The 26719-nt window shown below is 40.5% G+C and overlaps 2 protein-coding genes across 9 annotated transcripts in view; one reads left to right on the forward strand and one right to left on the reverse strand.

Annotated features, from left to right (window-relative positions):
- The window catches only part of LOC117219829 (homeobox protein PKNOX2), a 53355-nt gene that overhangs the window by 8922 nt on the left and 17714 nt on the right, over positions 1 to 26719 (reverse strand). Inside the window, exons 1-4 of one of the 6 annotated variants that reach the window (XM_033469297.2) lie at positions 18337 to 18687; positions 3696 to 3804; positions 2243 to 2549; positions 876 to 1076 (exon numbers count right to left, since the gene is read on the reverse strand). In XM_033469297.2, the coding sequence (XP_033325188.1) occupies positions 876 to 1076; positions 2243 to 2549; positions 3696 to 3718 (531 nt within the window). In that variant the 5' untranslated portion in view covers positions 3719 to 3804; positions 18337 to 18687. Of the gene's footprint in view, positions 1 to 875; positions 1077 to 2242; positions 2550 to 3695; positions 3805 to 4548; positions 4766 to 14771; positions 15030 to 15734; positions 15872 to 18336; positions 18688 to 26719 lie in introns of those variants that run through there. The other 5 variants (XM_033469303.2, XM_033469301.2, XM_033469298.2 and 2 more) reach the window with 5 other exon arrangements.
- On the forward strand, positions 16642 to 25743 carry LOC117219828 (extracellular matrix protein 2). 3 transcript variants are annotated; one of them, XR_013033531.1, is made up of 8 exons: positions 16642 to 16801; positions 19718 to 19952; positions 20723 to 20994; positions 21852 to 22111; positions 22899 to 23190; positions 23597 to 23764; positions 23995 to 24371; positions 25396 to 25743. XR_013033531.1 is itself a non-coding variant. In XM_033469296.2 (7 exons), exons 2-7 carry the CDS (start codon positions 19766 to 19768, stop codon positions 24319 to 24321), a joined length of 1506 nt encoding a protein of 501 aa, XP_033325187.2. In that variant the 5' UTR covers positions 16642 to 16801; positions 19718 to 19765; the 3' UTR covers positions 24322 to 25743. The 3 variants fall into 3 exon arrangements, 2 of the variants coding, with proteins under 2 accessions (XP_033325187.2, XP_076378449.1); XM_033469296.2 differs by having other exon boundaries at positions 23995 to 25743; XM_076522334.1 differs by lacking the exon at positions 16642 to 16801 and having other exon boundaries at positions 19704 to 19952; positions 23995 to 25743.

Consider the following 26719-nt stretch of genomic DNA (forward strand, 5'->3'; position numbering starts at 1 on the left):
TTTATTGGCCAGACTTAAATGGTGTTAGATGAAGCGTGATCCGGTGTACGCGTGTACTCGCTGCGCGAGTTTAGGCGTTTCGACGATTTCAAGGGCAGCGCCTAGTATTACTTTGAACGGGACCATTTTTTTTCTCGTGCACTCAACGGCGCATAAAAAGTGTACAAGTTCCGTTTAAAAAATATGAGAAAATATGAGGTAATTTCCAAATTAATTTAGAATTTAGTTATTTGTTATAATTAATTTAAATATCGAAACTAATCGTTTCTAAATGATTCCTTTTTCTACGGTAATTCTATAATCTCTCTTCGATTATATTAAATTATAATTAAAAAAAGAAACTAAAGAATTTCGAGTACAGTTATGTCTCTCTAATCGACGCTCAGATTGTGCAGAAAAATGAACAATTTTGAAAGAGGAGTTACGATTTTTCGAGCCTTGCGAGGCTCGTTTTTATAGTTGTTAACAATCGGTAACTATTCTTCCTAAATTGTCCATTTTTCTGCAGAATCCGAGCGTCGATCAGGGAGACATTACTGTACGCCGCAACGAGAATCATCCGGAACCATTTAAGTCTGTCCAATAAAAATTGTCGTTCCTCTCTTCGGTCGCGATGGAGCAAGAGAGAGACACGGCTTGGTCCGATCGCGTGAAAAACACGCAACCGTATATTGTTAAATATGTTGCAAGGGTTTAGTAAGGGGGGTGTGAGGTGGTTAAACAGAACTCGGTTGCATTTCGAGGGAGAGAGAGAGTGAGAGAGAAAGAGAAGACAGAGAGATCCGCGATCCTTGCGCGCCACTAGCAAAAGGATATCTACGCAGGGTGAGGGGGAGCACAGGCCAGGATGCCTTAATGACGAAAAGATGTCTAACCTGCAGAGGACTGCTGCCGTTGCTGCCACTCGACGGACCCATGTCGTGCCCATGATGACTGTAATCGCTGCGTAGCAGATTCTCGCTCTGCATCTTGCCCTTCAGGCACGTGATGTACCTGTTGCAGAAGTCCTTGCACAGCTCCTGCACCTTTTCCAGCTCGAGTAGGTGGATCCGCAGCACCTGTATCGCTTTGATCATCTACGATGGGGGCATACCGTTGCATAAGAAACAAGGAAATCGCGCGATACGATTTTCTTTTTCATTTTCATTTGATTCCGCGCTTCGAGACGCGGAAGTCTTTTGTCTTTTGGACTTTTTGTTTCGCGCGGCGAATCCGCGGCGTTCCCATTCCGTACCGATCGCGTTCGATCAATTGCCACCGATGGTATGTACATGCGCGTGAATATTTCGGGAAAACGTTATCCCGACAGCGGATCATGCGAATCCGTCGTCTCTCTTGAGAGAGAGAAATTCGTTTCCAAGAGATTCCATTTTCGGCGTGGGAACACCAACGCTTAATTGCGCAGCAAAATTGATGTAAAAAACGTGTGCAACACCTTCGTTTCGCGTTAGTCTCTTGATACAATGGAAATTCGGTGCGAACACTATGTTTTCGATATTTTCTTCACGCAATAATTATCGATATACAGAAATAGTGAATAGATTATACATATTTTGATCTAATTGTGTAATAACAGGATTTGGCGAATAAAAAGTTGAATTATATGTGCGGCATAAATCCGGTCTCGTCGTTCTTATAAAGGAATCGGTGCTCTTAATGGTAACTCTAAATGTTAACTCTAACTAAAATCAGTAGTTACAGCGTTAACGCAACAAACAGGCACGATTTTTATATTTAGAGAGATAGTTCGTTTCGCACGCATTTAGATCTGTATCGCTGAAACCCGAAGTCCATAATAACAGCGTTATATAATAAATAAGAACCGTTCAAATCCGTTTAACTCTGTTCTCCCAGACATACTCGACGCATCGTTAAAAATGAACATTTGAGCGGCCAGCATCGGGCGACCCACCCTAACGTTACCATCGAATTTCTAATTAACCGAAACAACAATTGATATATGCAGCAATTTTCTGACTCGTCTGTAAAAAAACAAGCAACAAAGTTCTCGAGACAGAGTGAAAGTGGACGCGCTCGAGATAAGAATAAAAAAAAGAATCTTCGACGAACGAAGATTCCAAGGATATCCCCAGGTCGATCGATTATTTCCAATTTGTGCTCGCATTTTTTGATCGAAGCCGATTAATTTGAACCAGCATATATGCATACGTGCGTATTATGTATAATATAAATATATGAATACGTATATATGTATATATATATGTAGTTGAAAAGGACTCACCAAACCGTCAATTTCGGGGTCATTGATCAAGAACGGCTTTCGGTCTCTTTCTTGGTGTTGGACGAAGGCCTGTATGTCCATGTTGAAGCTTTCGGACGTCGAGTTGTCCGAGCTCTGGGTGGCCTGCTCGCATCTTTCGAAAAGTAACGCGAGCAAGGGGAAGAGTGGATGCTTGTAGACTGCCCTTTTGTCTGCCTCGAACTGGGCCTGATCCTGATGGGTCGTGTAATCAGCCCCACTCGCAGGGTCCTGATCGTAGCCAGGAGTCACCATCGCTAGCGCCACGGCGGTGCTACCCTCTTGCATTCTGCACACAAACACCATGATTCTTTGTAAAAGCCGCGGTCCAATTGTATAATTCGTGCGAAAAATATACGAATAAAACGTGTATAAACATAACATAACATATCAAGCGTATTAAAATAATATATTATACAATATATATTAAGATAAATGCAATATAAAAATATTGCGCGTATCATAAATACAATATCACGACTATAAAATTACCACGCAAAACCGTCGTATATTAATTAATTATAATATAAATATATATACATATATATATTATAATGATTAATATTATTTATAATATAAGCCTTAACGGTCCAATGCCGCCATACACGCGGCAGAAATCAATAAAACCGAAAAATCTGGCAGGAAACATTGGAAGAATCACAAACGAAATTTTATTTAAAAAATGAATATCTCTTCTCTATATTTGATACAAAAGTTTTCAGTGAAAAATTTCTCTTCCTCTGAAAAACAGTCTGGACTTGGCAGTGTGTAAACTGGAAATAAATAATTTTGGTCCCCTAAGGGTTAATAGACGTGCGGTTCTAACCGTGTACAGTAATGTCTCCATAACTGACGCTCAGATTGTCCACAAAAATGGACAGTTTGGGAAGAGGAGACGCGATTGTTCGAGCCTTGTAGCTCGTTTATTATAGTCGTCGACAATCCGTTAACTATAAAAGCGAGCCGCAAGGCTCGAATAATCGTATCTCCTCTTCCCAAATTGTACATTTTTTGGTGGACAATCTGAGCGTCAATTAGAGAGACATTACTGTATTGTAAACAATAAGATCACCGGGGGGAAAAAGAAGAAATCGTCCGCGAAGACAGAGCGACAGACACTTTCGGTGTTACATAAATAACGAAACTGTCGACCGTGTCGACGGTGTTCGTTAAAACATGAAAAATAATATAAAAAGATTCGTTAGAAATATTGTGAAACTTCTTTTTGTCATAGCGGAGCCATTGAAAAGCCTATTATTAGGTTTCCGGTAGGTAAGGTGTTAAGTAACTGCGGACAGGCAAAGTGTTAAGTGGATAACCCTGTATCCGTGGCTGCACCGACGTTCCCTGCGCCTCGCTATATCGTCGCCGGCAAGTATAGCAGCGGCTACAAGTAGCGAGGCAGCGTTGTTCTTCGAGAGCATCATCCGCCTACCTATCATTCCTGTCTGGCACCATCCATCGTTGCCCAGATCCTGCGGGGCCTCTGATGCAATCACCGTTTTAATCGACGCGACGCGGTCCTTATTCACAGCGGCGTGGCTCTGAAACAGACACGATAAATCTATATAGATATACATATATATGTATGTACATATATTTCAACTTATTTAGATATCTTTTTGCTGTTCTTCCTTTTCTCTTTTTGTTCGTACTTACGCAATCCGTTTGTTATTACTTCTTCAGTGACAAAGGATTTTTCTATCTATTCTTTATTTTTCTATCTCTTTTATTTCTATTCTTTATTATTATTATTATTACTATTATTATTATTATCCCTTTGCACTCGAAGCTACTTTAACCCTTTGCAGTCGAAGCTATTCGAATTCAAAATCCAAAACATGATTTCTGATCTACAGTATTTCTATTCTTTATAATTTATATAATTATAAAGATTTTAATAGTTTCTTTTTAAGTATAAACGCAAGTCTGATGCTCTTGGAACGATTTCGAAAATTACTAAAAATACTATATCAATTTTTAGTGGCGCCTCGGAGTCGCCATTCGAGTGCAAAGGGTTAACAGTAAACATAAAATAATTCTTTCAACTTACAGCATCTTTATTTCATACGACAAAATGCATTTTACGCATACGAAATTGACTCTTTGGACTCGCGCGACGGTTACATTCTTAACAATATTTTAAACCCAAGCTTTGTTGATATAAAAATTAGTGGTGCCTCTGATTCACCACTCGAGTGCAAAGGGTTGTTACTATCATCGTTAAATTACTTTCATTTCTTTACTATCGTTTGCTCTCTATATTATGCTAGTCTGCTTGCACCTACCCTTCTCCTCGAATCAAATTAACCGATTACAGGATAATTCGTACGATTGCCCCGCGAAGGGATGCGGCGAAGAAACAAGAGACTCTACGAGCAAGTAAGAACAACTTGCCACAGCTCGATGGTCTCATTGACACTGCCGTCGACCGGCGGCGTTCGGTTTCGTTTCGGTAAACATTCGCGGCGAATGAACACAAAGAACGAGAATTAGTCCCGGGTGAACGGAACGCGGCGCCGTATATCAACGCCGCGCAAAATATTGTTTATTCAAGGATACCGTCCGCGGATATTTTGGAAGGGAGAGGTGTACGAGGGAACGAGACGGCTAAAGAATGCGAAGGAGACGGAAGAGAATCGTCGCGGGCGCGGAGCGGCAGGGAGAACCAAACGATGCGCGGCACACTGCATTTAAATGTCATCGTTAGACGGTCTCAACGCCATCAGCACTGTTGCTGGCACCAGGTTCTGCTTCCCATTCCGAACGTTCCTTTTGAATTTTCCCCCGATCCCCATACACGCGTCCCCGCGGTATGAATAAATAAAGTGCTGCGACACTCCCGGTGACAAAGCAGCGTACAAAACCCGACGAAAAAACCGCGTTTTATCCGACGGAATACGCTTATTATATCAGGCGCGCGCGCGCACATACACACGCGCCGGTGACAAGGCGAATTTGGTAACGCGGGAGCTACGATTTTTGTCGCCGGCTTTCCGGAGAAATTCGTCAAAAGCCGCCCGGCGATTTTTCTTTTTCTTTTTCTTTTTCTCGCCGCGACTCGCGACGAGTCCTCCGCGCTCGAAACTCCTGTTACCCGCGCGCGCATTGTGTCGAAAAAGGAACACACGTTTTTAAGTCCGTTTTCGTGTCTAGGGCGAAGACACCGTCTCCTCCGAAGTTGATCGGATAAAATAACGAAAGACCGAGAACAGCTGGAAAATGATTATCAAATTTGATGGAGAAATCGTTTTTTCGTTTATTTGTCGTTCCCCAAACGAAATTATCGGGTAGGTGGTTAACGTTAAAATAATCGGTGTCGTTAAACAATTTATTTTGAACAGTTTTTTTGTTTTCTTCTTCTGCACCGTAAATTATAGGCCTCGGATACGACGCGAATTAGGCTTACACCGTACTTATATCGCATTTTATTAAGAAAATGATAGATCGCATGTAACGGGTAAAAATTTTCACCTGCAGCAATGCCATTAATCTATGCATACCGTACTGTGTGAATTAAAATTGCACGGTACTTATATCGCGTTTTGTTGAGAAAATAACAGAGATCGCATATATGTATATATATATATATGTAACAAGTAAAAATTTTCATCTGCAGCACAATGTCATTAATCTATGCATACCGTACGGTGTGAATTAAAATTGCACTGTACTTATATCGCGTTTTGTTGAGAAAATAACAGAGATCGCATATATATGTATATATATGTAACAAGTAAAAATTTTCATCTGCAGCACAATGCAATTAATCTATGCATGCCGTACGGTGTGGATTAAAATTGCACTGTACTTATATCGCGTTTTGTTGAGAAAATAACAGAGATCGCATATATATGTATATATATGTAACAAGCAAAAATTTTCTACCTGCAGCAATGCCGTTCATTTACGCGTTACTATAGAACGCGAATTAGGATACGCGGTATTACTTGTGCGTGTCTCGCGTTTTATTAAATAAAAATAATAGTTTCTAGATAATAAGTAGACACATTTTCGGCTGCGTTTCGTTAATGATAAATGAAATGAAACCAGTCGAGATTACAGTCTACGCTGAACTCAATCACTGAGAGCTCATTTAACGAAAATGATTGCCACCTTAAGCGTCCGAGAAGATGAAAAAGAACGAAGTGGACGCGCACCATCCATGTCACTCGTATAATATACCTTCGCAGCATGTATCTCGTGCACACGCATTACAACGAAACGTTTCGCGTCGCGCGGTTTCCCCGAGGACAACCTTAATGTCCCAAATTATTCGATCGATCGTATACGAAGAATATTGCGAATATCGCGCGCGCGTAATTCTTCATAATTCCCCCGGTAATAGCCGCGAATTTGCATCTTCAGATTCATTTAATAACGGCGAACAAAATAAACCGGGTGTGCGTCGTTATTTGCGAACACGGCGCCGGGAGACGCTTTTTAAATAAGTATCGCTCGTAAAAAAGATGAAAATCGTTTTGCCAGAAAATATATTTCAGCTTGTTACGTTCGAGCGAGCAGCGTTTTCACGAGCTCGTTGCGGACGAACGCGAGACTAGAGCAAATATTTTGTAAATATTACTATTATTATTATTATTATTATTATTTAATAATTGGACGGGCAAAATATCTTTTAGATTGCAGAGCGTAATATACGCGGTGATTGAATTCGAGAATAATGTACGTGTAAATTTATGCACGCATTATACGCATCTGGTAAATTAAGAAACATTTCTTTATGGAATTATCTTGTTTTAGAGAAATTGTCAATTTGTTCGCATATTACAAATCCATTTTCTGTGCGGAATCCGAGCGTCAATTAGGGAGACATTACTGTAACTCGCATTATTCGTACGAATGCATATTTGTGAACGCGTCTTAACATTAACCCTTTGCAGTCGGAGCCGCTTTAACTCGAAATCCAAAATAATTTCTCGGACCTACAGCATTTCCATTTTATACAACCTAATGCGTTTTATACATATGAAATTAGGCTTTGCGACAAAGGCAACTGTTACGCTATTAACAATCTTCTAAATATAAATCAATTTGATGCTATTAAAATTATTTTCAAACGTGATATAACAATTTCTAAGGGCGCCTTAGAGTCGCCAGCCGAGTGCAAAGGGTTAAATACGACGAAGCATGCTACTTTTTTAAGCTCGTCGGAACTTAACAACCGACTGAAAAATAGTTTTCATTTAATCCGATCTCTGCAGCCTCTAAGCCGATCGGGGGCAATGAATATTTTCAACGGTCGCGGATCTAAGAAAAGCGAGCGAGCGAGAGAGAGAGAGAGAGAGAGCGGCGTCTTTGTGCAACAACATGACGGAAGAGGAAGAGACAGGTACGGGACGACGTGGAACGGTCGCAAAGGGTGCCCCGGCGAAGGGAAAGAAGGTGGGCGCAGCACCCCGGCAGACGAAGAGGCCGGCAAAAGGAAAAGGGCGAACGGAGAGAGAAGGAGAGTACCATTACTTGCAAGTGGTGCTTCCACCACGCTCGCGTCTTTCCGCTAAACCCGATATTTATTGTGCCGGTCGCCTCTCGCCACTTTCATTTAAAAATATTATCGCTGACGGCGAACGGTCAGTGCGGCTCCTACCCGCAGCTGTGTCCACGCATAGAATCGACTAGAACGCGTTCGAATTTCCCTCCTTTTACCCGCCGCACACCCCCGCAACCCTTCTCGTAACCAACGCCACGAAATCCGAGTTAAGAATTATTTTGAACCCTCGCGCAGAAATATTTATCGAACACGATTATTCGAATGGATAATAATAATTATTATTATTATTATTCTGGTTAATTATTGTAATAATTCTTCATCGTCGATCATGTGTTAAGGATTATTCGAGCGGGTGATTTTCAAGATAATTCTTTATTCGATTAATTCTTTATTCGAATAGATCATTCGATTAATTCTTTATTCGAATAAATCGTTCGAATAATTCTGTATGAAATAAATCATTCGAGCAGAGATTGGTACAATTATTTCGCTTTTACGTGATTCGATAAGAACAAATATTTCAACATTTGGAAAGAAAGAACATATTGTGGAAACATACAAATTCGTGCACAGATAAAATCTGTATTTTCCAGTAAATTGTAAGAGAATAGGTATTTTCGTTTCTAAGCGTGCAGGATCTGCTTTCAATAAAAGTGTATCCAATCGAAAGTGTTGCGACGATAAAAAAAAAGAAAAAAAAGAAATAGGTATCGTATTGGGCACGTTTATCCAGCGCGATAAAGTGTTCGATTTCATGTGTAACGACCCTATTGTTTGACCCGAAAAAAAATGGCTGCTCTCCCTTCGAACGTTCCATTCGTTGGCGCGAGACGTTTTCCCTTTTATGCAACTGTACGGGAAGTTTCTTTCGCGGCCCGTGTGTTACGTAATTTAACACTTTATTGATGTTCCCACGGAGAATTTTAATTCGCTCTTTTTACGCAACGATCGCGTTTCTATGGATACTATTCCTGACACGGAAACGACACCGCGCGGAATGCGCTCACCGATTTCCGCGGATCTTCGAACGATCTCTGTCGCGCGAAAAAAACATTGTTCGCCGCGTCTCGAGTGGCTCGATCGCTTATCGAAATTTCCGCATTTTTTCGCTCTGATTTGGCCATTGTTCTTCGATTCCAGCGGTCTCTTTTTATCTCCGTTTTCGGAGCAGATATACGAGAGAGATATGATATAAATAGAGCGAGCAAACATTGGACAAACCGTCTGTTCATGAAACAATGGAAATTGCGGTCGTTCATTCAGCGAAGTCACGTCCTCTTCGTGCAAAATAAAAATCAGAAATTGCCGCATGAAAAATGACCGAAGACGTTCGGTCAAATTTTCTACAACTTATTTAAGGATATATACATATATATATATATCATATATAATGTCATTAAGAACGTGATCGCAGGCATATTAATAATTATGAAACAAAATAATAATATACAACACAATAAAATAATATTTCAAAATAATATCATTTCAAAAGCGAGACACGCGGAAATAATTCTGAAATAAAATAACATACGACTTAAAATAATATCACAAATAATGTCGCACCAAACGCGAGACGCGTGCTAATAATTCTAAAATAAAATAACATATTATTCGAAATAATATTTGCATAAGTTTTTCAACGATATATCATCTCGAGTGTGTCCAGATCAGTGCAATGGACAGTGTTTTCGTTTGTTTTCTTTCGCGCGTTGCGCTGTGCCAGCCGACAGGGTGGCCACCCTCCGCGGGGGGGACGCCACACTTCTTTGTTCTACTACGTCAAACGGCACGCATTAATATCGCTTTCGAGTTCTCGGACGATGCAATGTCCATTCGTACGCAGCTGTTGTTGCCGGACATGAGGAACGACCGTTCTAACGAGTCGACGAAGAGAGGATCGAACGAAAGAAAAATATTGCATTGCCGCGGTGTGATCTATATAATGTCCATCGAAATATCGTAATCGGGGAGGGAAAATGCACGCGGATCGTTTGGATAACCGGCGTCGGGCCTCCGCGATCGCTTTACGATCTCCGGTTTCTGCTTTACGACGATCCACGCGCTCGAAAGCACAGTGTGTATCTTTTATCTTTATCCGGCCGGAGTTACGAGCCACGATGTTTTTCTTCCGTAATCGGTGTGATACAACAAATTGTTTCCGATACGTTTCGCTAATTGCGTTTACTGTTCCCCGATCCCAACGGTTATTTATAAACTGCGCCGGCGCCCCGATCTATCGAAGCCGCTTCAGATAATTCTTACGATCTCGCGGAATCGTCGGCGAATTCTGGATTTCTCTAATTTCTCAGGAATTTCGCGAGCCTGTGCCGCATCCCGGACTTTTCGGGAAAGAGTTCCAATGCAAATCGATGCGAGGGTTTCTTAACACTTGGCCAACCGAATGGGGAGATCTCCCCGTTTTAAATTCGGTCGATCGATGACCGGTTAGAGAAATCTTGCACGTCCAATTAAAAATGACTGCTCAATTTTATTCAGATTTGTAAGAGGTACGAATGTTGAAGAAGTAATCGTTGCCATATAAAGTTTGCTTCGTAATTTTTGTTTAATCGAATGAAATACTTTAATTTTTGGAAATTTTTTAGGTCTCTGGCGCGGTCGTGGTAGTGTTAAAATCAAATCTTTCTCTGTGTTCTATATTATTTATCAGGATTCGATTCATCTTCTCGTATTTAACCCTTTGCACTCGAAGCTGTTTTAACTGTGAATATAAAATCATTTTTCTCACTTATAGTATCTTTTATTTTATACGATAAAATGCATTTTATGCATACGAAATTGACTCACGCAACAGTTACACTCTTAATAACTTTTTAAATCCAAACTTTGTTAATATAAGAATTATCTTAAAACGTGATGTGACAAATTTTGAGCGGTGTCTCCGAGTCACCACTCGAGTGCAAAGGGTTAAAATATACTGAAAAGATATATAAATAACGACACTGAAATTACTATTGCATCCAATGAATGAATATTCGCATTCGGACGAATAATTTCGAACGGTTATTCCGTATTTTCAATTGTTGTTCTTCGCGTCGACGCACCGTTTCACGGAGGAAAAAGTTATGGCATTTAACGTGCAAATGAAATCATGAGAATGTGAAAAGAAAGTTGGACGGATTGCAGGCGGACGAATAACCGTAGAAAGCGTGCCTATATTATATGTATGTATCTACGGCAGAGAAACGAAGACGCGCGCGCGCGCTCGTCTAGTAATTAATAATATAATGTAATAGGGCTTTCGCGTGTCTAATCCTATTTATTGAATTAGTAATTTGCGACTACTCGTGCCTCGTGGATAGTATCCGACACGTGAACGGGAAACCGCGAATCGATTAGACATTAAATTTAATGAAATCCATATCGCGAGCTTTGTTATTTTGCAACAATGTACGGGTGTAGCGTGTAATCTACGAGGTTTAGCTGTTCGTTCACAAAAAAAGAAGAAAAAGATTAGTGCTTGCACGTGTCGATGAACCGGCCCATTATAACGCCCGTGTTATTTTGCAACGATGCTGCTATTACATTTCAATGCACCGTGTATAATTTTAACGCTTAGTTGTTCCGTTCACGAGGTTTGCGCTCGCACGTACGGATTACAGAATTACTGCACGATGACAAACTGCTACTGGAACTTGACACACGGTTCAGTAAGTTGAAATTACGATTCTAGATGCACGGCCGCTTCGGCAAATCATTTTTCTCTCGCTATTTATGTTATCGATCCTTTCGCGTCGGAACCCTCAACTTTATTGTACTCGTTTATGCATTCGACGCATAAATTAATTTGTCTATTATTCGATATATATTTTTCGTAACTATATATAGTATAAATATATATTTGATAATAATATATAATGTAGAAATATATTTGATAATAATATATAATATAGAAATATATTTGATTATAATATAGTATTATTATATATTTGAGAGTAATATATAATATAGAAATATATTTGATATAATAATATAGTATTATCATATATTTGATAATAATATAGTATTATTATATATTTGACAGTAATATATAATATAGAAATATATTTGATATAATAATATAGTATTATCATATATATTTGATAATAATATATAATATAGAAATATATTTGATATAATAATATAGTATTATCATATATTTGATAATAATATAGTATTATTATATATTTGACAGTAATATATAATATAGAAATATATTTAATTATAATATAATATTATTATTCGATATGTACTTATACATCAGAAGCTTGAAACTAATGTATCTATCAAAATGTCTAAACATTAATCTAACAAACACGGCAGAAAGACGTCTAATTAATTTTCTCAATTTGTCGACAAGATAAGATTGCAAAGAATATTTACAGGATTGCGTCACGTGCCACTGAATACAAAACCGAAACGGAACGAATTGGCGGTAACTTTGGAATGGCCTATGTGCACACACCGTTCGCGCGTTCGATCCGTCGATTTCTCCTAACGGATAAATAATTATTGGCGCATTGAAACGGATAATCAGAAGCGGCCGGGGAACGAGACCAGATAACTCGAGCTGACAACAGGATGGAATGTCGATTTGTCGAAAGGACCTTGCCTGCCCGATAGCGCAACATGCCAGTGTACCTTCGTGATCGATAATCTACAATTTCTGTGCCGGAAACGATCAATAGCGAAAATGAAGAAAAATCACAGAAAAGATTATTAACCCTTTGCACTCGAGCGGTGACTCTGAGGCACCGCTAAAATTTGTTGCATCACGTTTTAAGATAATTTTTATATCGACGAAGTTTAGATTTAAAAAATTGTTAAGAGCGTAATTGTTGCGTGACTCCCAAGAGTCATTTTGCCATATAAAATAAAAACGCTACAAGTTAGAAAAACAATTCTATATTTACAGTTGAAACAGCTTCGAGTGCAAAGGGTTAACTTGGCTTCGAGTGCAAAAGGTTGACACACGTCGAGTGTTGAAAATCAATTGCAAACATTCCCAAAAAAATCGAAGCATAATTTCCAAAAGCTAGAGAGTTAAAAATGTTCTTTCGTTGTAATTGTTTCGTGTTCGAAAACATTCTAGGGAAATTCGTTCGAAACACGCTGCGATAAAAAGTGAATGATTCTGAAAACCATAAAAAAGAAGATTAGTGTCACAGCGGAAAAACTATACCGGCGTTCAGTCAGGTATCGGGTATCCTGGTTTATTGTTGCAGTTATAAAAATACAGTAATTGGCAAGGAAGCGATAAAGCATGCTTTTAACGACCGTATAAATACGAATCGAAACGAATCCTTAACCATTTAAGGGATTAGGACACGGTTAATAGGCAAATAAATTGTACGATTTTTAAGCATCGTTACTCGGCAAAGTAAACGCCGGATTAATACACAGAGTTTTATATGTTTGTTTCAGTATATATCGTACGAACTGCACGAAACGCGTTCGGGAACGTTTTCTCTGAACACGTCGACGGAACGATATCAATTAACCCCTTAATGCACAGTTTTTTTGAAGAAGGCCGGCCAAAAAAGATCAATTTTTGTTAATGTAAAAAAAAACAATTTAGAACCGTTGTCTTGGCAAGAAAATGACAAAAATACAAAAATAATCAAAATTTTTATTGCAATTTTGGATTTTGATAACATTGCAGAAAATAGTCGAATATTGTAATATTACACGCACGTCGACTTTTTTGTATCTTTCTTTTCGAATTCCCATTTCACAGAATAAACATTATTGTCAGTAAAAATATTTATTTATACTTTTAAAACATAAATAATAACCATACTAGTATTTATAAAATTAATTAAACTTTTCTTTTGTGCGATATATTTCGAAACAAGGTGCAGCACATAGCCCAACATTGCAACTATTACACATGTAACGACTCTCTTTTCTTTTCCTTTGCTATCTCTTTTAGCAGAACACACAGCGCAATATATTGTGGCAATATCTTATAGCAACATAAAGTACAACGCCGCTCGAATTATCTCGAGTGTGCACAGTTCGGCCAGTTTAGCGCGTTCGAGTTAACTCGAGCGTGCACGTTCAGGGGTTAATTGTCACAAACTGTATGGTCGAATCAACAACAACCGTTCGTGCTATAAGATCGTTCGAAAAAGAATCATAGAATTTATTTGCCCGTTAACTGTTGCAAAAACCTATCTCAAGTGCCAGGCAGGTTACCAACAGGCGAGAGAAGATTTATTTGTTCGCCGACGGAACGACGTTTCTCGGTAAAATTCGAGAGCGAAAATCGAATCGACGTTAAACCCGATCGTCTTAGCTAAATCAATTACATCGCCGAATAAAATCTCCTTAACTAACCTATTACGTGCGGTACGCCGAACGAAGCGATTCTCTCATCAAATCTTTCATTTTTCGCACGGTTTTATACGACAGTGTCTCTCGCGGTGTCATCGCGGTGCGCACAATGACTAACAAAACACCTAACCTTAACAACGCGCACGAAAAAAGGAAAAAGAAAAGAAAAATGATCCAGAGAGTATATGGAATGTGAACGAGCATTATTATTAACGGGGATACTCTCTCTTTCCGAAATCTATACGAACAGCGACTACGGACTCCCTCTTCCTTGACAGTAGCAAAATTCGTCTGACATTCGAGCGAAGTCGAGCTTAGACGAGCCGTACCGTCGGTTCAACAATAACGATCTGCACAGAGCGTAGCAATTTCTCGGAGCAATAAACGCGCACTGATTTTCGTCCGTGCGAATCAACGAAAATCAACGTATTTACGCGTATATAGTGTAACGCAGAAGAGAGAGAGAGCGAGAGAGAGAGAGAGAGAAGGAGAGGGAGAGAGAAAAAAAGGTCGTAAACGTCCCGAACGTCGCGCGAGCGTGCGTCGAACAGAAACATTTCACCGCAAGAAACACACTTTAACGCGCGCACATACCGGCCTGGCACCGAAAGAGTTAATTATGACGAAGATGGTATCCCGGTGGGCGAGAGCGGAGTTGTTTACTACCTGTCACTCATCGGCGTATTAAGCCGGCGTCGTGTCGGGCCAACAAACCGACGAAGAAAAGAGAACTCGAAGCTAGAGAAGCGCACCGGATCGTCGGCAGGCGTTAATGCGGGGCCAGAAGCTGTTTTTCTTTCTCCCTTTCATCGCTGTCCCGACACGAGATAGCCGAACTGTCAGTCAAACGTTCGATAACCAATGGTCGACGATCCCTACTACCACACCACGCCGGGGAAGAATCATTTTCATGCGAAGAGGGCGTAGCAAAAACTACAAGAGGCCACCGCTGCCGACGGCGCCGATGCCTCACTGCTGCGCAACGCTCTACCTATAGGGTGCTCGATTAAATTTCTGCGGGAAATTCGAGTTCGCCTCGACACTTCTTTCCGACGGAAAGAAGCGACTCGAAGCTTCGCCTCGTTCCAGCCGACACTTCTAAACCGATCATTAATTTACGGCTGTAAGTGTCGCCGGTCGGGTTGCAAAGGCACGATCCAAAAAACGATCGCTTTTGGCTACAATTTTAACCCTTTGCAGCGTGGGGTGGTCGCTCCGGGGCACCGCTATAAAATTGTCATGATCACTTTTCAAGATAATTTCGATATTATCAAATTTCTTCGTACTTTGGTATCGATTTTTTAAAAATATAAATCTGATTCGTAATGTATTATTTTATATTTTAATATATAATTTTGCGAATCGTTGTTTTATCGTGGAATTGAATTGCAACGTTTATATTTTCAGCGACTACTTTTCTACGAGTAGCACGTAAACCAGGAAACTGTTGGAAACTGCACTTGAGATTTGCAGGTTTTACGATTAAAAATATAACATGTAAACATTCGTTCTCTCGACCGCTGGGCAATGTTAGATTCGACTCGTCCACGTTACAACATAACCTCTAACTTCTTCGTTCGATTCGGTGAACAACGAACGATTGCTTTTTGTTTAGAAAAATATACAGACCTTTCGCATTTAATCCTCGCATACAACGATATACTAATTTCGAGATATCGATGTTGTACGGTGTATCGAACGTGAGAAAGTGATCGCTATTAATTAACAATAATATTATAATCAATTATGTTTAACAAAGTCATGAACTATAGAAACGTCCGATAGAATAAACGCGTGTACGCATAGAACACGTGCATAGCATAGATACGACGTGTCTGTACATTGTAGAAAAAAATTCTGTTTATATATATTATTATAAAAAAATGGAAACTTTTATCCGCGTACTATTTTTTTGTTTAATAACGATCTCTGTATAAGTCGTCACTGAATTGTACGAAAATGTACATCGTGTGTATATAATTTTCAATTAAATAACATTTCATTGATCTGATAGGGGAAAATGTAGACGAAGAAGTTTGCGAAGCGGCGAGCGAAGTTTACGCATGCGTACCATGAAGCACGAATGACAAAGGTGTAAAAGCCAAACGCGTTACCTGGTTCGTGTGCGCGTAAAAAAATTAATGATATTTCAATTTTGATCTTCTTTTCTCACCGTCGTTTCGGTCTAAATTTATGGATAAATCCGCAAAGAATATTGTTGTTCCGGCGCTTATGAATTGCATAGCGTCTAAATAGTATTTTCTATATATTAATTCGATACACTTTTCACGGTCGGTACAGAAAGAATAATACTAATCAAATTCTCAAGAACACGCGTCGCGCGTTACGGGGCGCAATGGTGGCCCCGCTTTATTACAGCATGCGTCTTTGTCACTCTCTTTTTTTCCGCTACAAATTCTTTGAACGATTTCAACCGGTTCTCCCGACATGATGTAAACATCGATTCGCTCGCAGCACGGTAGACATGCCTTGTATCGCGAAGTTTTCCGTTTACCATTTGACGTAATTTGCTTACCACGCACTATTACGTCTTAGATCGAAATCCAAACAGCACGTTCGAGCGGCCAATTGTGATTACCGATACAGTGTTAACCGGACTGTGTTACCGAAGCGTCGGCAAAATTGTACGTCGGAACCTTTTTAAGCCTCGATGTTCGGGAAATTTGATTGAACATGTATGTAACGCAAGTAATTATTTTAACAAACTCTACTGCGCCAATCACTAATTCAAATACATGTTTTTTTTAATATTTTCACCGTATCCGAGGCAACGTATCGATCGAGATTTCGGTAATTCCATGTTCCCGCCCGATTTCAAGCAATTAAACATATAACAAAATATACGAATGAAATAATACGCGGAATATTCGTTATGATAATACGATCATTAAAGCGTACGTTCATTAAGTGGGTTAAGAGATAGGTAAAAGAAAAATGAAGGTAATGAAGCATTAACGAGTAGACATCCGAGACTGGGTACAATGCGTTAATTAGATCACATTTAACACTGCCTATAACGTTACACCCTTCATTATCTACGTACGAGGCAGCGAAGCATTGTATGTAATATGTTATTTTCCTTGCGTACGATCTAAATTGAGCCGAGGAATACTTTATTCGAAACGAAATATTGGATGTGGATTATAATCGGCGGTGCTGCGTGTTTATATTTTATATTCCATTCTACGACTGTTACTGCTATCCTTGTACTTCTCATTTTCATAAATGAACAATATATATATTTATTGAATTCCTTGGATTCTCGCGATATCCACACGTCGGAGTAATTCAATTAAATTTTTACATCGACCGAAAGCGGCGCACAATTATGTATATTTATACAAAAGAGGAGAAAATATGCGGTCGATACACGTTAGACGTTCGAGAATGCATCGAAAAAGATGCGATAAAATACTTTGAAAATAAATCGCGCTTCTGCTATCGATCGAACCACCGATTTCCACGATTAATTAAGACGCGAATTTCTTTGCTTCCGACACAATTCGTCGAATGTAAATGTTGCTAATAACGTCATCTACATGATGATACATTGAACCGTTACATACAATGCTCGTATTTAAGAGGTTTCATGGTTCGGTACAAAATTAATCAATCGCGAGCGTGCGTTAAGGGTTACGTTCACCCTTGCGGTAACATTTTTTCTCTCGGCTCGACGACGTGTATCGATAACCCGACAAAATTCCTGTCGATTATGCAACGTGATCGCTTTGCAAACAATAGGGACCGCAGTACGCGCGAACGACGTTACAAAAAAGAAAAAAGACAAGCGACGAATCCGACCGAAAAGCGAGCGGAAAAATTGTCCGAAAAAACACGCTCTTCCGGATGTCCGATTGCACGGACGAAGTGGCACGGAGAATGGAGATTCGGAAGGGATCGCGTGGTGTGCATGATGTCATCTAAAAATGTTGCTCCACGGAAGACCCTTGACAATATCGATCGTATCAATCCGCAATTCTGTCAAGGCAGACCGCGAGAAATGGGCGTTCACGGGGGGGCATTGCGCACAAAACAAGTTTTTCGCGTGTATCGGCGCACCGAACGGGACGAACGAACAAACGGACCTAACCTCACTAATGTCGCAGGTGCGCTGTCCAACGGGCTATTAAACCGATGAGAATACGATGCACGACAACAGCTGTCCCGGCGACACTGTTCGACGACCGATCTCCGTTCTACGTCGACTTACCGTGTCGCGGGGCCGGCTCGGATGTTTCCCCACAGGAACAAAACAACACCGACAACTGGTCTGAACGTTTCGAAAATTATTTCGGGTTCGGCGTGTGTCTGGCTCGCTCGCTCTCTCTCTCGTTTCAAACCGATCGGCCCATTTCTCGTCCACGTGATACGCCGCGGTAGCCGACTGTACCCATGTACCGACACTGGTACTATACAGTTCACTGTTCCCCGTTCAACACAAACGCGACTGTTTACCACTGTTCACGTCCCACGATAAATTCAAGTAATCGGACATTTTTCAACATGCTTCTCCACAATCCCCCGTCTACTCCTTCCACTGACACGTCTTTTGTGACGTCATCGATTCAATACTTTTCGGTGAAGGTTTTGCCGCGGACGGTTCCGCGGATCGCCGCTAGGTGGCGGCACGCGCGCGATCGCTCGTCTATTCGGACATGTTTCCGACAGGTGCCGCGACATTTGAAATGGAAACTTGCGGAATAGAAAAATTACTAGATACTTTCGAGGATTATTTTTTACACCGCGTTAGATATTTTTATACAATTATAGATTTGCGTCGATCGGCGTACAATCTAAAATATTCTATATTTTATATATATTTATATTTTTATGTTATTATTTTATATTATATTTATATTTATATTTTTTCTCTATATTTATTCTATATTACATATATTGATTCGCTTTCGTGCAGCGGGAAATACTTCGAAACATTTAGTTGATTTTATTACTATTATTTGAAGTACCATTTACAATGTTTACTCGATTTTATAACTATTATTGAGAAAAATGCTCGATTACGTTTAACCTATCCTACACGTAATTCTAAGTATACGTTTAAACAAAATGATAGCTGCAACGATTTTGTTCACGAGCAATATTACGTCGGAGGAGAACTTATCTGATACGTTGCTATCGTTAAAAACTGTCGCAGATCTATTAAAAAATAATATTGCAGAGCGCCTCGAACACTTGATATCGAAGTGTTCTAGTTATTTGCCAAGGGAATTCCATGTAAGAAAATCTGAAGAGAAATTTATAGGAGATATCCGAGCGGAAACGTTTAGGCGGAACAACCACCCTGTATATCGTACGCGTTGATTTTGCGAGACACGTGGTCGCTGGTGACTCTGTAGTTAAAATGCGACCACGTCGAAATGAAACGGATCAAAATCCGATAAAAATAATCGAATCGAAGGGAATCGGGAACAACGTGATTTCGGGAAACGTTGTCATAGAGAAAATCGAGCCGACTGCCGAAGGATAACATATTTGCTTGATTAGAACGATGAATAACGTCGACCAGTGGTTATCTTATCACCGGGCCGTTATCAGGGATAGTCGGCTTGATACAAGAAAACCATTTCCAGTCGTTCGGCGTCAAGTTCCACGCTCGTTGATCACACCGTTGAACCACCATGGATCGACGATGGTTGTTCGCGTTTCTCATCGTCTTCACGACGGTGAATTGCCAGGAGCAGACGGCAAAATCTACGAATCCTGCCACGGAGGACACCGATGTCACCGAGACGGCGACATCCGAGACTGTTCTTCCGGTCGCAACAACCAAACTGCCTAGTTTCTGCACTGTTTGCAGTTGCACAGGTATTGTGACCAGGTTTTCACAGGATTACGAAACCACGACGACCGCGTTAAAAAATCGGCTGCGTCCGTAAAGAGCGATTCTTCGATCTCTCGGTTCATACTCGAATTTACGAAGAATGATCGACGATCTTCCGGCGCGGTTTTTCATTCCCATTTCTAGATAATTGAACAAATTATATAATTATTATTATATAATTTATTAAATATTATTATATATATAATATATTAATTTATTATATATTATTATATATATATAATATATTAATTTATTATATATTATTATATATATATAATATATTAATATAATAATAATATTATTATATGCAGCTTGCAATTAATGCAGGCAGTTTTTATTTTGCGTGAAAATGATATCATATAATTAGTATGACACAATATTAGGTAATAATTATATAATAATATAATAATATTACTATTATATTAATATATTAATATAGTATTATTATTATATTATTATATAATTATTACCTAATATTGTGTTATACAAATTATATGACATCATTTTCACACAAAATAAAAACTGCCCGCATTAATTGCAAGCTGCAGAAATCGCGTGGATGCGATTTGCGACAATGGTGCAATAATATTTTCGAACTGTTCAAATGTCTTTGCCTGTTCGAACTACGCTCGCTCCATTGCCATAAATGCATAAAATCGGCAACAGTCCAACGATTCTCTCTGGAACGGTTCAACACGTTCCAGTTCGGCGCGAAGAATAATTTCGTCTAATTTCGCTACTGTTTCGACGACAGGCGACAACGTTACTTGCAACGGAAGGAACCTGACCGGCCATTTCAACGATTCCCAATGGACGATCAAAGCTGTGAACGTGATGTCATTCACGGGGAACTCGTTGGTGCACGTGAAACCGTTCCCGGAAGTTGCGATCGCGCGGCTGGTTCTACAAGCGAATCAGATCACGAAAATCGACGACGGGGCGTTCATGAAGCTAATCAACCTCACCGAACTTGATTTGAGCCGTAACAATCTTACCGCGGACAATTTGCAACCCGACGCCTTTCAGGTAACTTCGAAATCGAACGTCTCTCGGCGGCGCATCCTGCGCGTTTTCATGCTTTCGTCGCGTTTAAGTCGTTAGGTCACGGTCAATAGGACCTTTTTTTTATCATTCAGTTGAATGGATTATACCGCGCCGCACGGTTTTATTTGATCATTTCCTAATCCGTTCGATCGAACGTTCATTGTTGTCCTACCGCTTAATCTTCTATTAGTCACACAGTCGTTATCGCGCAAAAGTTTCTCTCGCGCGATGTGTACTACACGCCTAGCAAAGATAATGAATTTCCTTGAAGGAAGTAACTCGTAGTATCCCCTTTTAATTATCGAGGCGTTCGATTGTTCGTTCGCACTCTGAACCGCGACGATGAAAAATCATTCGCGAAACAATGGCGGAATAGGTTGGACGCAAATCGTCTTTTTTACTCGTCATATTGTTTGTTATATTGTTAGCAAAGATAATGAATTTTCTTGAAGGAAGTAACACGTAGTATTCCCTTTTAATTATCGAGGCGTTCGATTGTTCGTTCGCACCCTGAACCGCGACGATGAAAAATCATTCGCGAAACAATGGCGGAATAGGTTGGACGCAAATCTTTTTTTTTACTCGTCATATTGTTTGTTGTATTGTTATCAACGCATTGTTGATAAATATTGTTCCTTTCATGCGACACACTTCAAGATTTAATTAAAGTACGCTGTACTTCATTGTAATTCGAGAAATGCTTGAGAAAGCGCAAAGAAATATTCGAAAAAAGTATTGTACAACGGAGAGCTTTTTATCGACGCTAATCTTTAATTATTGTTTCGTTCGAATTAATGTATACGTGTTTACGTTAAATCGGCGATTCTGAACGATTTTAGGGCAGATTTTCGACAAGGAATTACGAACCACTGGCAAAGTTGACGAGGCTGAGCCTGGCCTACAATCAGCTCCATTCTCTGCATCAGGATCTTTTCGAGCATGTGCCGAACTTGAAAGTACTCGATCTGTCCCACAACTTGTTCACGCGGATCGATCAGCGCACTTTGTTTGCGATCACCTCTTTAGCGAAATTGGAAGAATTGAATTTGAGTTACTGCGGCTTGAAGGATATTCCAACCACGTTTCTTTACAGCTTAAGGTAACGTTCGTTTCGTTGTACACCGAACAACACGCTTTCAGTACAATACACAGGGTATTCCATAATTATGTTAATACTTGGAAAGGGTTGGTTCCTGAGATCGTTTGAAGTAACTTTTTCCTTTACAACAATTTTCTCCGAGGCGTCGTTAACGAGTTATTAACGAAAAACACTGACCAATGAGGGGCGAGCTCGCCAAGGCGCTGGGCGGACGAGCCAATCAGTGGAACTGGGCTTCGTTGGCTCGGCCGCCTTGCGCCGGCTGAGCTCGCCTCCCATTGGCCAGTGTTTTTCGTCAATAACTCGTTAACGAAGCCGCGGATTGTATTTTCGCTGAGGAAAAAGTTGTTCCATATCACCTTAGGAATCACCTCTTTCCGGGTGTTAACGTAATTATGGAACATCGTGTATACCTAATTATTGTAATAATATTATTATACATATATTTTTCATTTATATATATCGCAAAGCAACAAGCTTCTTGCTTGTATCCGCTTGTCAATATCCTGTCTGCTCGGCGATTTAGTTCTGATATCGAAGCGCGAAGAGACGGCTCGCTTAAACGTAAATGTTGTAACACGGCCGATCCGATAGATCGAGGCACGCCGATAAGAAAGACAGATATCGCCGCGAGAGTAGAATGATTGTTCTCTTGGGAGACGCGAGCGGGGCGACCAAGCACGGAATCCACACATATTTGCCAATCACGACGATAAATTCGTGTGGCAGCGGCTGTGCGTAATCCGCGGCTTTTCGACGATATTAACTAATAATAACGTTTCTCTAGGAAACTGACGAAACTGGACTTAAGCGGCAATCAGATAAACGCGCCACCGGCCGACCTCGGCGAGGCAATGTCTCTGGAGTATCTCTATCTGGACGAGAACCCGATCCAAATAATAAACGAGAGCAGCTCGTTCCCGGCCATGCCCAAGCTGAAGCAGCTGAGCCTGTGCTGCATGCCGCATTTAACGGTGATCGGGAAAGGTGCTTTCGGGGGCTTGCAGTCGCTAGAACACGTGCGGATACAAAATTGCCCGAAATTGGAAACGATCGACGAGTACGCGTTCGCGAACGAGGTACGCGACGACGATTTTCTCCGTCGACTTTAATACAGGGACGGTTAAAGCGACGAAAGCAGGAAACGAGAGGTTCCTTAGGTCAATTGAAGTAACTTTTTCCTTTGCGAAAATGCGATCCGCGGCTTCGTTTACGAGTTATCAACGAAAAACACTGACCAATTAGAGGCGAGGTTGAGCAGGCGCGAGGCGGCCGAGCCAACGAGCGTGCGACGCCCAGTTCCGCTGATTGGCTCGGCGCCAGGCGAGCTCGCACACTCATTGGTTACTGTTTCAATGTGAATAACTCGCAAACGAAGCCGCGGATTACAATTTCGCTAAGGAAAAAGTTGCTTGAATTCACCTAGGGAACCCCTTCGAACAAGGTGTTCGATTTTAAAGGCTGTTCTATTCGAAATGATCGCAGACGAAGGGGTCCGAGGAACCTGAATGGCCGCCGCTGAAGAAACTCGATTTGTCAGATAACGCGCTCCGATATTTGCCCGTGCATCTCGTGGGCGCCGATTGGGACACGCTCGAAGAATTGGATCTGATGAACAACAAGTGGAGCTGCGATTGCCATAATCAATATCTGGTAAGTTCGGGCGATCGCGGGAATATACCCGGTGTCTCTCGTGGCACTTTTGACTGATTTTCGTTGATTGTTAGCTCTATTTTTAATATCAATTAGAGGAAATTTCTGTTCAGAATAAATACAAACGAGATTGCGCTCGGCTCCTAAGTCTTGCGATTGTTGCAGATCATTTTAATTTCGCATAAAGATCCGCAGTCCGTCTATTATAAAGAATATTCCGTTGTTCGTAGATTGGAGTATTGCTGCCGAAGCATGGGAAGAGACTAATGGCGGAGGACGTGAACAAGCTGAAGTGTTCGGCGCCACCGGAACACCTGGGCAAGAGCCTGTTATCGTTGACCCAGAAGAAGCTCCGTTGCTTGGACTTCTATGGTGCGAGGCCCGAGAGGGACGCGACGATTCTCGTCGGGGTGCTGATCGGTATCCTGATCGCCATACCGATTTGTCTGACTCTCTTCATCCTCTGGCGCCGCGGATTCTTCTTCTGCGGCTCGAACAACCCGGCCAGTTTCTCGCGCGCCTTCTACAAACGTGCCACCAGCGACGACGACATCTGACAAGATCGTTCTTCTCGATCGGATCTAGTCGGGAAACTGAAACGCGAAAGGTTCGGCGAGATCGGCCGAGATCCGGGGAGCCGCCCTTAAATACTAAATTATTCGAATAAAGAGTCTTTCGAATTATTCGAACGAAAAGTTGTTCGGACAAAGAGCCTTTCGAATTCGAAATCACTTTTCGAATAATTCGACAAGCTTTTTATTCGATTAATTCGAAAGATTCTTTCTCGAATAATTTTTCATTCGAAAAATTCGAAAGACTCTTTGTTCGAATACAAAATTATTGGGATAAAGTATCCTTCGAATTATTCGAGTAAAAAATCATTCGAACGAAGAATCTTTCGAATCGTTCGAATAAAGAATTATTCGATTAAAGAGTCTTTCGAATCATTCGAATGAAATATTATTCGCTTAGTCTTTCGAACTGTTCGAATAAAAAAGTTATTCGAACAAAGAGTCTTTCGAATTTTTCGAAATGAAAAATTATTCGAAGAAGAATCTTTCGAATCGGTCGAATAGAAAGCTTGTCGAATTATTCGAAAAGTGTTTAGGAGATACTGTATTAATTTCGCGAAAACCTGCACATTTATCGGCAGCAACATTGTTTCTCGGATGGTTAAATTCGCGATTTCACTGTGTCGCGTCTACGTAAAAATAAGATGTACACGTGGTAGAATATAGAGAGTACTTTTTAAACATAAATTGACTACGTTACTGATCTCTGGAAAACTGGCGAACGTTGTTGGCAACGTGGGACAAGTCAACAGCAACAGCATTATCTTTTATTCGAGATTAGTAGTTACGCTCCAGCGACTATTTATTCCGTGTTAATGTTTTTTCGAATGTTTCGCAGTGATTTTCTGAAATTTGCAGTGCCTTTCGTAAACAGAACGTTCGTAATTTTCTAGTCTGTCGCGTTGATAAGACTACGTAATAATTCGACCGCGGATCTTCGTTCGTTATTGTAAACGTGCATATTAATTGAAATTAATTGTGTTATTATTATTATTATTATTATTATTATTATTGTATTAAAATTAATTGTATCATTGTTAAAATCTGTTTCTTTTTCAGAGTTTCATGAAGGAATTCAGGAAAAAGAATTTCCATAGAGGTCCGCGGTTCAATTATTGCTATCAATTCTTCATAATTTATTTAAATGTAATTACATCGGTAACGTGCAGTGCTTACCTATAATATAAACTGTTTATATATATATATATATTAAGGTATACACCTTCGATGGCCGCGAAATACATTCTTCTAAAAACAGATCAGTGCTTCGTTCGTTCGAGATGTCTGCAAGATAATTTTCACTGCATTTTTCATACTGACTAAATGCAAACGACTTTGCGCAACGAGATGCTATGCCGCATAAATTACTGTACAACAGATCGCATATAATAAATTTATATACCTAAATTTCAACGTGGTCAATTAATATACGAGAACATTTGTATATTAATTAATATAAAAATTTAAATTCCTACAAACGACGACGATTATTTAAAAAAAGAAGGTCTATCGTTTTAATAACGTCTCCTTAAAAAGCATGAAGCAAGATCGATGGTAGTTTGAAAAATAATCTATTAACAAAGGATCCCGGGAGGGTGGCAATTAGGGGATGCAGACGAAGCGTGTCTATTCGCTGTCGATTATCATCCGGCTGGATCTCTCTCTCTCTCTCTTGCGACGAATGAAAAACGAAAAGAAAGAAAAAAAAACGAGAGAAACAAATATCTTGCTGATTTTCGGTCTAACAAGTCCCTGGTGGGTTTATTTAGCCACCGCCTGTCGTCGGGAAGCGGTTCTCTGGAACACCATGGGGATAGTTTCGGCAACGTTAAGCTTGCGGACGGGTTTTCGGCTTTGGCATCGACATCGGGGTCCGCTCGTGGATTCTAGACCACCGTCGAGGGAACGACGGGACGGATGAATGGACACGCGTCGGTAACACAATTACCGGGACGTTAATTTACTCAATAATCGCGGAAGCAACCCCGTCTAAATGCCGGCACGCGCCTCCTCGCCCCTTTCGGCCGTCGCCGTGCCAGAAGAGGCCCTCTAATACGACCGATGAATACGGGTCCAGCTTTACGGATGATTGCGTCATTATACGTGCGTTTTACTAAACAGGTTACGACGTGGCCCTCGCGAATGTTTGCCGACTTCGCTCTCGTTTCAATCGGATACAATTACGCGATCGCGACAGCCTATTATTTCAACAATAAACTGAATATTATCAATTTCGACGCCGTCACGCCGCTGTCACACCGACGGTTCTCTCTCTCTCTCTCTCTCTCTCTCTCTCTCTCTCTCTCTCTCTCTCTCTCTGGTTCCTCGCAAATATTATTTTATCCTCGGACGAACGCGACGAATTTTAATCGGTGGGGCGAAT

The sequence above is a fragment of the Megalopta genalis genome, chromosome 5 (assembly GCF_051020955.1).
Source record: "Megalopta genalis isolate 19385.01 chromosome 5, iyMegGena1_principal, whole genome shotgun sequence".
Taxonomy (NCBI): domain Eukaryota; kingdom Metazoa; phylum Arthropoda; class Insecta; order Hymenoptera; family Halictidae; genus Megalopta; species Megalopta genalis.